This window comes from Schistocerca nitens, chromosome 1 (assembly GCF_023898315.1).
Source record: "Schistocerca nitens isolate TAMUIC-IGC-003100 chromosome 1, iqSchNite1.1, whole genome shotgun sequence".
Taxonomy (NCBI): Eukaryota; Metazoa; Arthropoda; class Insecta; order Orthoptera; family Acrididae; genus Schistocerca; species Schistocerca nitens.
In genome coordinates, this window is record NC_064614.1 from 1,214,031,124 (window position 1) to 1,214,046,704 (window position 15,581).

At 41.3% G+C, this 15,581-nt stretch overlaps 1 protein-coding gene across 1 annotated transcript; it reads left to right on the plus strand.

Moving 5' to 3' along the window:
* The first annotated feature begins 383 nt into the window (after positions 1 to 383).
* On the plus strand, positions 384 to 1,304 carry LOC126233618 (uncharacterized). Its single transcript, XM_049942874.1, has one exon. The coding sequence runs from the start codon at positions 384 to 386 to the stop codon at positions 1,302 to 1,304; it is 921 nt and encodes a 306-aa protein (XP_049798831.1).
* Positions 1,305 to 15,581: the final 14,277 nt, after the last annotated feature.

A 15,581-nucleotide genomic window follows, 5' to 3' on the forward strand; every position in this document is an offset into this window, starting at 1 on the left:
CCTTACGACAAGCTGTTAGGAGAGTTCTTCAGTCTTGCCTACCATGCAAGATAATACACAGTCGCCGGTATGAAGAGATGGAGGCCCCACTACCACTGGACAGAGTTCAGCCTTCAAGACCATTTGCAGTAACAGGCATCGATTTTGCCGGACCATTATATGTCAAATCTGGACATCAAACAAAAGAGTCCTACATGGTCCTATTCACATGTGCAACAACACGGGCCATTCATATTGAACTTGCAACTGACATGTCCACTAACAGATTTTTGATGGCCGTGCAACGCTTTGCAGGACGTAGGAGCCTACCAGTCACTGTCTACTCAGACAATGCTACAATATTCCATGCAGGCAACTCAGAACTGGCAGAGCTTTTCAAAACCATGCAGCATACTGACGTACAGCTCTACTGTGCCCACCATGGAATCACTTGGAAATTCATACCACCACGTGCGGCTTGGTGGGGAGGCTGGTGGGAACACATGATAGGCTCAGTCAAGCGCTGCCTGAGGAAAGTTCTTGGTCGCTCCCAGGTGGATGAAGAGAGCTTAAACACCACCTTGATCAGCATAGAAGCCGCAATAAACTCACGACCCATCACTCAAGGAGAGAGCGACACTGCATTGACGCCAGCCCACCTTCTAAATGGTGGGAAATTAGTAACAATTCCATGTGGGCCAGAGCCAGCAACTAGAAAGGACCTTGCCAAGGAGTTCCGACTCAGAAAAAAGGTCCTTTCTTGGTGGGAACACATGATAGGCTCAGTCAAGCGCTGCCTGAGGAAAGTTCTTGGTCGCTCCCAGGTGGATGAAGAGAGCTTAAACACCACCTTGATCAGCATAGAAGCCGCAATAAACTCACGACCCATCACTCAAGGAGAGAGCGACACTGCATTGACGCCAGCCCACCTTCTAAATGGTGGGAAATTAGTAACAATTCCATGTGGGCCAGAGCCAGCAACTAGAAAGGACCTTGCCAAGGAGTTCCGACTCAGACAAAAGGTCAATGACGACATCTGGCGCAGGTGGAAGACAGAATACCTCCTGCTGCTAAGACAATATCATGAGGTGAAGGGATACCCTTCGCAGAGGAAACCGAGAATTGGAGAGGTTGTTCTGCTCCAAGAAGACAGCAAACCACGGCACTTGTGGAAGAGGGCTGTGGTAGAAGAAGTGTGGCATGGCAGAGACTGTAAAATACGGTGCATCATCCTCCGCCAGCCAGATGGTATGAAGATCTGTCGACCGGTCCAGCTGGTCATCCCCCTCGAGATGGACCAGGGTGGGGAGGATGTCGGGGAATGAAGACTCCTACGCCATCTGTTGGTGTTCTGTTAAGTCTGTACATTGTGCTGCCCTCTGCAGCGGATATATTTCGAGTAACTGTAAAATGGACGTGTGAGAATAAAGGTGTGTGAGCAGAAGTTTTACTGTGTCCTTGATTTCACTAGTGTGTAGCAACAGGCGTATTGTGACGAGCCAGCTTCTCGGCCACCATTGACCAGACGTTTCCAATTGGTGAGAAATCTGGAGAATATGCTGGTCGGGTCAGCGGTCGAACAATTTCTGTATCCAGAAAGGCCCGTACAGGATTTGCAACATGCGGTCGTGCATTATCCTGCTGAAATGTAAGGTTTCGCAGGGATCGAATGAACGGTAGAGCCACGGGTCGTAACACATCTGAAATGTAACGTCCACTGTTCAAAGTGCCATCAATGCGAACAAGAGGTGACTGAGACGTGTAACCAATGGCACCCCATACCATCACGCAGGGTGATACGCCAGTATGGCGATGACGAATACACGCTTCCAATGTGCGTTCACCGCGATGACGCAAAACACGGATGGGACCATCATGAAGCTGTAAACAGAACTTGGAATCATCCGAAAAAATGACGTTTTGCCATTCGTGCATCCAGGATCGTCGTTGAGTACACCATCGCAGGCGCTCCTGTCTGTGGTGCAGCGTCAACGGTAACCGCAGCCATAGTCTCCGAGCTGATAGTCCATGCTGCTGCAAACGTCGTCGAACTGTTCGTGCAGATGGTTGTTGTCTTGCAAACGTCCACATCTGTTGACTCAGGGATCGAGACGTGGCTGCACGATCCGTTACAGACATGCCTGTCATTTCGACTGCTAGTGATAAGAGGCCGTTGGTATCCAGCACGGAGTTCTGTATTACCCTCCTGAACCCACCGATTCCATATTCTGCTAACAGTCATTGGATCTCGACAAACGCGAGCAGCAATGTCGCGATACGATAAACCACAATCGCGATAGGCTACAAGCCGAGCTTCATCAAAGTCGGAAAAGTGATGGTACGCATTTCTCCTCCTTACACGAGGCATCTCAACAACGTTTCACCAGGCAACACCGGTCAACTGCTGTTTGTGTACGAGAAATCGGTTGGAAAGTTTCCTCATGTCAGCACGTTTTAGGTGTCGCCACCAGCGCCAACCTTGTGTGAATCCTCTGAAAAGCTAATAATTTGCGTATCACAGCATCTTCTTCCTGTCGGTTAAATTTCGCTTCTGTAGCTCGTTATCTTCGTGGTGTAGCAATTTTAATGGCCAGTAGTGTAGTTGCAATGCCAGCAACGTAAACTTTCTCATTTCGGGTTGCTCGTGAAGTTTGTGCCACTTCCTTTCAAATCAATGATAATGCGATGCCAGGCAGGTAATTAAGTTTCTTGGTTGGGGCTGGTCGTAGGTATGGAACTCCCTCCTTTCAATCTCGTAAACTTCGGAAAAATTTGGAAACTTGTGGTAAGGTCTTATGGGACCAAACTGCTGAGGTCATCGGGCACTAAGCTTACGCACTACTTTATCTAACCTAAACTAAGGACGACACACAAACCCATGCCCGAGGGAGGACTCGAACCTCGGGCCTCCAACCGGAACAAAACGTCATCTTGACAGAATATTTCGACGGTCCACCTTACCGCCATCTTCAGGTGAGTAACCCGTCGCACTAATTCGTCGGAACTGAAGTCAATGGCAGCGACGGCTCCTTTATACGCCGACTGTGGGTCCACAGTTACGTTCGCACACGCGCTACGGATTTACAGTCGGTGTATAAAGGAGCCGCCGCTGCCGATTGACTTCAGGTCCGGCGAGTTAGTGCGACGGGTTTCTCACCTGAAGATGGTGGCCAGGTGCACCACCGAAATGTTGTGTCAAGATGATGTTATGTTCCTGCTGGAGACCCGATATGAATACCAATAAAGAATCTTAGTTGGGATTGATCATAGGTACACTGTCCTTTCGTTATGTTCGGTGTAGGTGTCATTCAAACAGATAATAAGGTTACTAAGTTGATGTCAGTCATATTTATGCTGCCATTTCATCGATGGGTTTAGAAGTAACTCCAGGTAGGGCTCAGAGAAATGTGTTGGAAGCCATGCTGTTCATGTTGTGTATTAATAATCTTGCACATGATATTAGTAGTAACCTCAGACTTTCCACAGACGCCGCCGTTCTCTATAAGAAGCAACTGCCTGCAGAAAACTGCAAGAATATTATTTTATTTTGATGGAATTTCAAAGTGGTGTGAAAATTAGCAAATTACTTTGAACGTTCAGAAACTTAAAATTTTGTGCCTCACAAAGCGACATCGGTAGTATCCTAGGACTACAACATCAAGGAGTGTAACAGTCTGTAGGGATATGAAATGGAACGGTTACATAGGCTCAGCTACAGGTACTGTGTTCTGCCTACTCGTCGAATATGGGGTGCCTAGGAAACCGGCTTTCTCGGATCGCTAGACAACAATTCAAGCAAACCGTATTAATGAATTTTGATTACAGTAAGATAAATGACAATACTTTGAGAATTTACAATGGTGAGTCGCAAGCAATGGGCGACAGACAAAATACGATACTCTCTTCAGTACACAGAACTTCTAATACAAGTGAAACAATACAGTTCCTATGCATTAGCAAAACTAGCAGGCGAACAGTTTGTTTAGCGCTACTCCAGTCCAACAAACTTTTTGTTCATTTGTTTCGTATGTTATCAGATGCAGCACTAAAGTGTAGACGGGACAAGATTGATTTTTTCAAACCAGAGTTGCAGTATCTTGCTCATGTCATAAACAGACAAGTTGTACATCCTCTTCAGTCACTTTTGTTAGCCATACGTGACCTGCCAGCTCCTCGTAATGTCGCAGAATTGCAGTCAGTCTAAGGGAAAATGAACTATTATATTCGGTTCTTACCGAATGCTGGACAAATCGCAGCTCCACTGCATCGTTTGCGTCGCGCGAACATCCCCTTTTTCTCGACAGATGAGTGCCAAGAAGCTTTCCAAAAACTGAGAGATGCATTGCTCAGTGATCGCTGCTTAACTCACTTTGATACCGGCAAACCAGTTGTACTGCAAGCTGACGCTTCCTCTCACGGAATCGATGCAGTGTGAGCCGTGCGTGGCTCGTGTTCCCGCCATCATGTATTTTGCACCCAATTTTTAATGTTCATCCACCTCACTACGTTAATTTAAGTTACTACTGTCACTGAGTTGCTGCTTTGCCTGACCGTGACCGGCGCTAGCAGCGCGTATAGATATATCCCTTCTCGTAATATCTTTGCTCGATTGCTATTGTAAGTAGGCTGTTTAGGTTTTTTTATTGGTAACGCCACCTCTGTATGAAAATCACTGGCTGTGCTGTGTGCAGCCTGTGGCTGCTTTGCATTGTTGTAATACTCGCCATTGTAGTGTTAGGCAGGTGGCTGTGAACAGCGCGTAGCGTTGGGCAGTTGGAGGTGAGCCGCCAGCAGTGGTGGATGTGGGGAGAGAGATGGCGGAGTTTTGTAATTTGTCATGAACTGCTATATATATGATGATATCAAGGTAAATACATTCTTTGTTCTCTATTAATATCTTTCATTTGCTAACTATCCCTATCAGTAGTTAGTGCCTTCCATAGTTTGAATCTTTTATTTAGCTGGCAGTAGTGGCGCTCGCTGTATTGCAGTAGCATGAGCAGCGAGGATTTTTGTGAGGTAAGTGATTTGTGAAAGGTATAGTTTAATGTTAGTCAGGGCCATTCTTTTGTAGGGAATTTTGAAAGTCAGATTGCGTTGCGCTAACAAAATATTGTGTGTCAGTTTAAGGACAGTCGTGTATAATTGTTCAAAGGGGACTTTTCATATGTCGACCCATAGCCTAGGATACCTCACTGGAATCTTCAGATTTTTTTCTTGTAGTTTGTGTAATTAGTGTAGCTATTATTTATTGCTAGCGCGTAATCATAGACAGAATTTCCTTTGTAGTTGTAGTTTTTCATTGTTGTACAGTAAAACAGTTGTGACATGCATGTAGATTTGCACCAAGTATTTCGCAGCTGCAATTAACTAGATATTATTTTCAGTGCTATGTTAATGTGTTCTCTTGTTTTTGCTCTTCAAATTGTGCTTTTCTGTGTTATCGTGTGAAATATTGTGACAATAATGGCGTGTGAAAAACGTAACACTAGGCTCCAAAGTAAATTGAGAAATGACAGCGAAGACGAAGGCAGTGTGTTAGCGCCACCGTGTAATAAATTAACTAATATTCAAAGTAGTAATTTGGTAACTGTGCATAGGGAAATGGAGCGGGTGGCAAACAATGGCGTGGACAGTGAAACAATTAGTGAAGAGGGAAGCATTATCAATCGATCGGTCGGCAACAGCTTGCCTAAGGAATCGGGAATGACAGGACACAATTTTTCAAATATTGTAGACTCAGGTTTTGGGTCCTCATCGTTTTCTCAAATGTGTCAAGACACATTTTCTGCTTGTCAAAATGTGAATGTTGACGGTGAAAATGCACTGCAAAAAAGCATAGAGAAACAGATTCCAGACACTAATACATTATTATTGCAATTAATGCAACAAATGGGACAAAATCTTCGAAAGTTAGACACAGTGGAACAAAATCAGAGACAAACACAGCAAAAGCTTGAAAAATTAGACACAATGGAACAAAATCAGAGACAAACACAGCAAAAGCTTCAAAAATTAGACACAATGGAACAACACCAGAGACAAACACAGCAACAGTTAGACGCAATGGAACAAAAGCTTCAAAAGTTAGACTCAGTGGAAAATAAGCTTGAACAAACACGTGAAGATTTAACTACCGAGTTACATAACATTGAATCGAAATGTCAAAAAGTCTGTAATGATGTAAAAACACAAATTTGTGAGCATTTTCAACCTATTTTTTCGCGGCATGAAAATGCATTACAGAATCACGAAGCAGCCATAAAAGAACTGCAAATTATTGTTAATGAAAATCATGAGACCTTGCAAGCTAAAATTGACTCAGTTGCATCTACCGATTCGGTTACGCAACTTGCAAAAACCCAGGAAAACTTAAAGGACACAGTAGAAAGACACATGGAGGAAATTAGTACATTATCAGAGAAAGTAGTTGAACTTTCGGATCAGCTAAATAATTTATCTACGAAGGTAGATGATAATCTGAATGACACAAAACCGGTAGTCTTTAATGACACAGAAGAGAGCGAACAAATTAGGAAACTGAAACAAAATCTGAATCAAATTAATACGCAACACCAAGTAGAAATCCGGGAAGTACAAGATCAGCTGACACAGGTAATACAAGAATTACGTATTTCAGAGGACACTCGCGCTCCAACACGGGAAGAGGGACATAGAAATACGGAACAACCACAAAATAATAACACAGGACACTTCGGAAATTATGAAAGAAATTGGCAAGGCGCATTGGATTTTGAGATGGAATCGCCGACACGACGTAACAATGACCGATATGCGACTCGCCGACACGATGATTTTGACTATAAGCTGTTCATTACTACACGTAAATTCAAAACGTTTAAGAATTCTGGCAACGACATTCATCCACAAGCGTGGTTTCATCAATTCTCTCATTGTTTTCCTCCCAACTGGTCATTAGAGCACAGATTAGAATTTATGTGTGGCTATTTAGAGAATGAACCAGCTGTAAGAATGCGATCGGTCATTCACGATTGCCACAGTGAAGGAGAATTTTACCATGCCTTCCTCTCAGCATATTGGTCTCAAGCCACACAAGACCGAGTAAAACATAGCATCATAATGATAAAAAGTTTCGAACAATCTGAATTTTCCAGTATTATGAAATATTTTGAAGACATGTTGCATAAGAATCAGTATCTTTCAAACCCATATAGCCCCTCAGAACTCATCCGAATTTGCTTAATCAAATTACCTGAACATTTACGGCATATTATTTTAGCAGGACGTTGCAAAGACGACATTGAAGCTTTTCAGGGACTGTTACAAGAACTGGAAATTGACACTGACAATCGGGGAACGCAGAAACAGGAGCACAACAATTACAGGTCACATCCGTCACATTTCCGCAATGAAAGAAATAATAACTGGACGCGACAAGGCTATTCTCACAACACAAATCGTGACCGAAACAGACACCACCCGTACGACAACCGTTGGCAGAGTAACAATAGTTACAGAGAAAGATCGCATTTCCGTAGTAATGAATATGGCAGAGATTACCTTAGAAACAGACAATATGGGAACCAAAACAATTATTATCAAGGGAGACAGAATAACTTCAGACGCAACAGTTCAGCGCGCAGTTACGATTCAGGAAGAAATTCTCCACCACATGTCCGACAAGAAAGAAATTATGAAATCTACCGACATGACGACAGACGAGATATTCGTAACGACAGACCTGAATTGCATCAGAACTGGCGGGATTCAAACAGGGCAGGGCCTTCTCGTCAGAGTGCATTTGTAGAAGTTAGGTCTCCTAATCCCAATAACGGCGCGCGCCAACAAAGAGACAGACAATGACTCGCACAGCGGGCAGCTGCGTGCGCCGCTGGCTCAGGGAAAAATAACATAGACGCTAACCTTGAGAAAATTTTTAGCATTTTTTACCGATGTGCCATATACCACATGATAATTCCACTGAAGCTGAAACTCTGCGTACTAGCAAGAGTAAAGGTTTACGCCACATTTCACATGTAAAACCGTTTATTGAAAGATAATCTGCTTTTTAACTTTGTCATTGCCATAAAACTTTTCACTTCACATTTCTAGTATGGATTGTCAGACTTAGAAACTGTTACCATGCAACAATGTTTGAAGTTAAATATCCAATCAAGAACCAAGAGAACTTATTTAAACAGAAATTACGAATGCATTGTTATTATGAACAGACGACACAGTGCTATTGTGTGTGTACATTCTTGCTTGTTAGTTGCACGATTACGTAACGACTATCAGGCTTACATACTTCGAACATGTACTGGTACTGCTAATGAGATTTTAATGCAACATTTTGGTTTACTTGAAAATACATTATGGATTCAAAGTGCTTTCTGAGAGATACCAGATGACACAGTGGTTAGTTTATTTGACAGCTACACGATTTTATCACGACGCTACTAATGTGTGACACAATTTACGTTGTTACTTTTGCGGTGTATCTGTTTTATATTTGCACAATTTTTCTGAATTCTTCTGGAAAGTAAAACATGTTTTAGTAGTAACTTTTGTGGTATAGCAATAATGAGACAGCCTTTTCCGTAGCACAACAATACGTTACAGTACAGTACTTTCTTCATCACAACAATAAGAGTAATAACTACGATATTTATACACAAAGCATTTCACTTTTGTTTATCATGAGGAAAGTACATTGACTTCTGCAGAACTTAGCTTTCGGAGGACGATAACTACGAGACTTCCACAGAGATTATGTTGCGACATGACACACAGTTTAGCGCTACAGGACACGTATTTGAGTGATTAATTTTGTACTTAAAACATTTATTTTTAAAGATTTTTAAATTGCAAAGAAAGTTTTCCGTGATACATTTCATTCCATTGCTGTAATCTGTAACACCTGAGGGTATAATTACATTAATCCTCAGGGGGGTACACGCTTACTTTGTGTACCATGTGTGTGGCAACCACAAGGAACCCTAGCTAATATGGTATTTGCTTATACAACTTTACACATCGGTACCATATTTCTCCAACACATAAATTACACAGCTATCTGATTATTTGACAGAGAAATAAACATTCTTTTACTACGTCAGTGACAGATGTTTACGCAATTACACAGTTGGATAACTTCACACTTACGAAATTGTATGTTGTTTGTACTTTGTGAACTGTTCATATTTTTTCAGAACCATTGTGATACTATGAGAGCTTTGAATGATATATTTGGTAAGGGAGCATGATTTTAAAGTACGTTTGAGGTAGATGACACTTTTGACATGAGCAGAGAATTTTTTTTAAGTTTTGATATTATTGGAGGAAGCTACGACGATTTTGAGATTTGACTGAGGTGTTATGATGTTATTTTTACGACGACGATGTGTATTATGCTGTTGAGGTATGTTTATGATCAATAAGCTGATGCTATATAAGGAATGTGATTACGTGTTTATATGTATATGAATAATGGATAGAAGTTAGGGACTCTTGACTTGTGAAAAAGGATGTTGGAAACCAAGAATCGTACTTTAAGAGTTATGAAATGTGTGTAAATGCGTGAATGTATCACAATGACGGCGAAAATTTCTTGGACACTGTTACATTTATAGGATTTTGTTTCTACAGATTTGTAACCCAGATTCTTGACCTGTGAAATATTTTTTATGAGACTGTCACTGTAGCGGAAACTGGTGTCGTAAATATTTCCGTACGAAAGTTAAGTGACCACCTGCACGTAATGCGTTGTGAGCGGCCAGGTGTGCCAGCCGCCTTGAGAAAAAGCCATTAGTGTGTGGCGCAGGTGGTAGAAAAAAAAAGGGGGGGGCATTGTCCTCGCTATTGACATTCGTTTGTAGAAAGCATCGTAAATACGACACGCTAATAATAGCTTGGAAACATTCTTACATCTGCACACCTGATTAGGACAGGTGTCTATCTACGAGAATTGAGAGAAATGCCATATGGCTTGTTTTATGTATTTATTTACTCATTTTGTTTAATATCTAGTTTCTAGCTGCACTGCAGCACTGGTTAAAATAAAATTTTATAGATGTACTAATATAAATATTTTCTGTCTCCAGATCCAGTAAATAATAGTTTTGTGATATATTCCCAAAAAAATGAGGGAGCATAAAAAGACATTTCCCTTCACTGGAATTGCATAAACAATTTCTTTACGATTTGGTAACTTATCTGCTAGTGTAAGTTCTCGTGATGCATCACTCTAGTGTTAAGATGTGACATAGGTATTAGACATGGCCATTTTTAGTGTAATATTTTTTCTGCTTGAGCTATGTCATGTTTAGAGATAAGTTTTTTTTTTTTGCTGCTGCTGTTTGCCAGGCATAGTGCTACTGAATTTTAATTTGTGTTACTCTGCTAAGCCAGATTTATTTTTCTTGTTTGCTGCTCATTGCCTTATGTTAGTTGTAATTTATGTTGCTTGCTTCGCCATTTGTATTTTTGATCATTGCTGTTTGTGTTAATTGTTTTGTGCTACTGCATTGCCTCGTCCCTTAGTTTAGCATCTGAGCTCAGTAGATTTAAGTTAGCTTAAGAGGGGGTAGACTATATAAGAAACTATGATGAATTGGAAGCAATGCATTGACAAGGTATATAAAAAAAGATTTGGGCCAAAATGAGTATTGTACAATGAGCCATAATTATTTTGAAACAAATATGGTTAGAATACAGAAAACAGGTATAGATAGGACTTTTTGGAAATAGTGAGGAACGAAGGGAGATCTCCGAGAAGTAACGAAAGTTTTGTTTGCAAAATACTGCAGTAAAAGAAACCCTGTCCTTTCCTTGTGTTATCCCACTATGTGTTTGTGTCCCTTGTGTATTTATGTTTTTCCTGTATTTATATGTTTATCTGATAAGACTTATGTTGTAGAATTTTTCTAATACTGAGCTACATTCACTATACTGATGAATACTGTTATCCTCAAATATAATTGGCATTAATAATATGTTATTTATCTTGTAAATATGCTTAGACATTATTTATTCTGTTTTGTTTTAATGCTCATGTGTGAAGTTGGTATTCCAAAAGTTATTCTGATCTTTTATGTATGTACTTATGTCATAATTCCTGTGACACTGATGTATATGTTATTTCGATTCTTTTGTAAAGCCTGTATTACAAATGTTCTCTGTATTGTTATGTTCTTTAATGATGTATTTTGTACCTTTGTAATTGTATTCTCATGTTATAAAATTGTAATTGTCACCAGTTCATCATATTATTAACTTGTAAGTTACATTTCACTGCACACGTTTCTGTTGGTCATAGTATATGGACAATATGTGAGAAGTAGGGACTGTTAGTGTTTGCACGTGTGTTAATAATTCAGCAAGGGACTGGTTAACAGCATTGCTGGTTCTAAGGACAATTCCAAAAACTTTGTGAGTGCACAAGTGGTAGTTATGGACTTGCTATATTATCCGCAAGACTCTTCAATGGTGATTGTGCACCTGCACAGTCACAACAGATGGCTGCTGGCCATCTCTACAAGGACTGCAGTGGGTCTGCACCTCTGGTGGCCCACCAGTACCATTATCTCTACAAGGACTACAGTGGGTCTGCGTCTTTGCTGACTCACCAGTACCATTATTTCTACAAGGACTGCAGTGGGTCTGCACCTCTGGTGGCCCACCAATACCGTAATCTCTACCAGGACTACAGTGGGTCTGCTCTGTGATGACCTACCCACCAATACTCTTCAAAACTTCGACTGACTCCGCTGTGGGTTTGCTCTGTTGTGGCCCATTACCTGTCAGCATGTCAAGAGTCAGCACTGTCTTTCCGTTGGAAGGACAACGCTACTTCTTCAAGACTGCATGGAAATCCACTACTCCGTGTGCATTTTCTTTTACTGCTCAGACTTTGAGAAAAACACTGCAATGTGATGAATGATCAGGACTGTCTTTATGGACTGTGAGAAAATTTTAGCTTCTGACCAACATTGTATCAATAAGTGTGTGCATTTGATTTCTTTGTTATTGTAATTGTGAAAAAAAAATGTTAACAAATATGTATTGGCCAGTGCCCAACAAAATTTGTAAAATTTTTTTCTGGGGAGCATGGGGGCTATGTAAGTAGGCTGTTTAGGTTTTTTTATTGGTAACGCCACCTCTGTATGAAAATCACTGGCTGTGCTGTGTGCAGCCTGTGGCGGCTTTGCATTGTTGTAATACTCGCCATTGTAGTGTTAGGCAGGTGGCTGTGAACAGCGCGTAGCGTTGGGCAGTTGGAGGTGAGCCGCCAGCAGTGGTGGATGTGGGGAGAGAGATGGCGGAGTTTTATAATTTGTCATGAACTGCTATATATATGATGATATCAAGGTAAATACATTTTTTGTTCTCTATTAATATCTTTCATTTGCTAACTATCCCTATCAGTAGTTAGTGCCTTCCATAGTTTGAATCTTTTATTTAGCTGGCAGTAGTGGCGCTCGCTGTATTGCAGTAGCTTGAGGAGCGAAGATTTTTGTGAGGTAAGTGATTTGTGAAAGGTATAGTTTAATGTTAGTCAGGGCCATTCTTTTGTAGGGAATTTTGAAAGTCAGATTGCGTTGCGCTAACAAAATATTGTGTGTCAGTTTAAGGACAGTCGTGTATAATTGTTCAAAGGGGACTTTTCACTATTACTTCCCGGTCGTTGTCTGTCGTAAGCCATTTCGGGTTGCGAGTTCGGGCTGCCGGTCAGTGTGGTCTGCGTCGATATGGCTCGCCCGACCATTGCCGCCACGCATCACTTGAGCTGGGCCGCGGTCTTGGTGGATCGTCGGTCGGTCGTCCTACCGCACGACGCGTTTAGGCTCGCCGATCGTTCATGAGTCGCTGTATGTGTGTGTGCGTCGACTTCCGATTTGTCTTCGTGCGTGCCTAGTTACTGTTGGGTATCGTGCAGGTCTTCGTGCAAGTGTTTGTCAGGATGAGTGTGTGTTGTTGTTGTTGTGGTCATCAGTCCTGAGACTGGTTTGATGCAGCTCTCCATGCTACTCTATCCTGTGCAAGCTTCTTCATCTCCCAGTACCTACAGCATCCTACATCCTTCTGAATGTGCTTAGTGTATTCATCTCTTGGTCTGCCTCTACGATTTTTACCCTCCACGCTGCCCTCCAATGCTAAATTTGTGATCCCCTGATGCCTCAAAACATGTACTACCAACCGATCCCTTCTTCTAGTCAAGTTGTGCCACAAACTTCTCTTCTCCCCAATCCTATTCAATACCTCCTCATTAGTTACGTGATCTACCCACCTTATCTTCAGCATTCTTCTGTAGCACCACATTTCGAAAGCTTCTATTCTCTTCTTGTCCAAACTAGTTATCGTCCATGTTTCACTTCCATACATGGCTACACTCCATACAAATACTTTCAAAAACGACTTCCTGACACTTCAATCTATACTCGATGTTAACAAACGAAACGATTTCCTTGCTATTGCCAGTCTACATTTTACATCCTCTCTACTTCGACCATCATCAGTTATTTTGCTCTCCAAATAGCAAAACTCTTTTACTACTTTAAGTGTCTCATTTCCTAATCTAATTCCCTCAGCATCACCCGATTTAATTCGACTACATTCCATTATCCTCGTTTTGCTTTTGTTGATGTTCATCTTATATCCTCCTTTCAAGACACTGTCCATTCCGTTCAACTGCCCTTCCAAGTCTTTTGCTGTCTCTGACAGAATTACAATGTCATCGGCGAACCCTCTTCTCCATGAATTTTAATGCCTACTCCGAATTTTTCTTTTGTTTCCCTTACTGCTTGCTCAATATACAGATTGAATAACATCGGGGACAGGCTACAACCCTGTCTCACTCCTCTCCCAACCACTGCTTCCATTTCATGCCCCTCGACTCTTATAACTGCCATCTGGTTTCTGTACCAATTGTAAATAGCCTTTCGCTCCCTGTATTTTACCCTTGCCACCTTCAGAATTTGAAACAGAGTATTCCAGTTAACATTGTCAAAAGCTTTCTCTAAGTTTACAAATGCTAGAAACGTAGGTTTGCCTTTTCTTAATCTTTCTTCTAAGATAAGTCGTAAGGTTAGTATTGCCTCACGTGTTCAAACATTTCCACGGGATCCAAACTGATCTTCCCCGAGGTCCGCTTCTACCAGTTTTTCCATTCGTCTGTAAAGAATTCGCGTTAGTATTTTGCAGCTGTGACTTATTAAACTGATAGTTCGGTAATTTTCACATCTGTCAACACCTGCTTTCTTTGGGATTGGAATTATTATATTCTTCTTGAAGTCTGAGGGTATTTCGCCTGTCTCATACATCTTGCTCACCAGATGGTAGAGTTTTGTCATGACTGGCTCTCCCAAGGCCATCAGTAGTTCTAATGGAATGTTGTCTACTCCCGGGGCCTTGTTTCGACCCAGGTCTTTCAGTGCTCTGTCAACCTCTTCACGCAGTATCATATCTCCCATTTCGTCTTCATCTACATCCTCTTCCATTTCCATAATATTGTCCTCAAGTACTTCGCCCTTGTATAAACCCTCTATATACTCCTTCCACCTTTCTGCCTTCCCTTCTTTGCTTAGAAATGGGTTGCCATCTGAGCTCTTGATATTCATACAAGTGGTTCTCTTCTCTCCAAAGGTCTCTTTAATTTTCCTGTAGGCAGTATCTATCTTACCTCTAGTGAGACAAGCCTCTACATCCTTACATTTGTGCTCTAGCCATCCCTGCTTAGCCATTTTGCACTTCCTGTCGATTTCATTTTTGAGACGTTTGTATTCCTTTTTGCGTGCTTCATTTACTGCATTTTTATATTTTCTCCTTTCATCAATTAAATTCAATATTTCTTCTGTTACCCAAGGATTTCTATTAGTCCTCGTCTTTTTACCTACTTGATCCTCTGCTGCCTTCACTACTTCATCCCTCAGAGCTACCCATTCTTCTTCTACTGTATTTCTTTCCCCCATTCCTGTCAATTGTTCCCCTATGCTCTCCCTGAAACTTTCTACAACCTCTCGTTCTTTCAATTTATGCAGGTCCCATATCCTTAAATTCCCACCGTTTTGCAGTTTCTTCAGTTTCAATCTGCAGATCATAACCAATAGATTGTGGTCAGAATCCACATCTGCCCCTGGAAATGTCTTACAATTCAAAACCTGGTTCCTAAATCTCTGTCTTACCATTATATAATCTATCTGATACCTTTTAGTATCTCCAGGATTCTTCCAGGTATACATCCTTCTTTTATGATTCTTGAACCAAGTGTTAGCTATGATTATGTTATGCTCTGTGCAAAATTCTACAAGGTGGCTTCCTCTTTCATTTCTTCCCCCAAATCCATATTCACCTACTATGTTTCCTTCTCTCCCTTTTCCTACTGACGAATTCCAGTCACCCATGACTATTAAATTTTCGTCTCCCTTCACTACCTGAATAATTTCTTTTATCTCGTCATACATTTAATCAATTTCTTCATCATCTGCAGAGCTAGTTGGCATATAAACTTGTACTACTGTAGTAGGCATGGGCTTTGTGTCTATCTTGGCCACAATAATGCGTTCACTATGCTGTTTGTAGTAGCTAACCCGCACTCCTATTTGTTTATTCATTATTAAACC

Excerpts from the sequence above, each read along its gene's own strand:
- LOC126233618 (XM_049942874.1), top strand. The coding sequence starts at position 384 with ATGCAGCATACTGACGTACAGCTCTACTGTGCCCACCATGGAATCACT.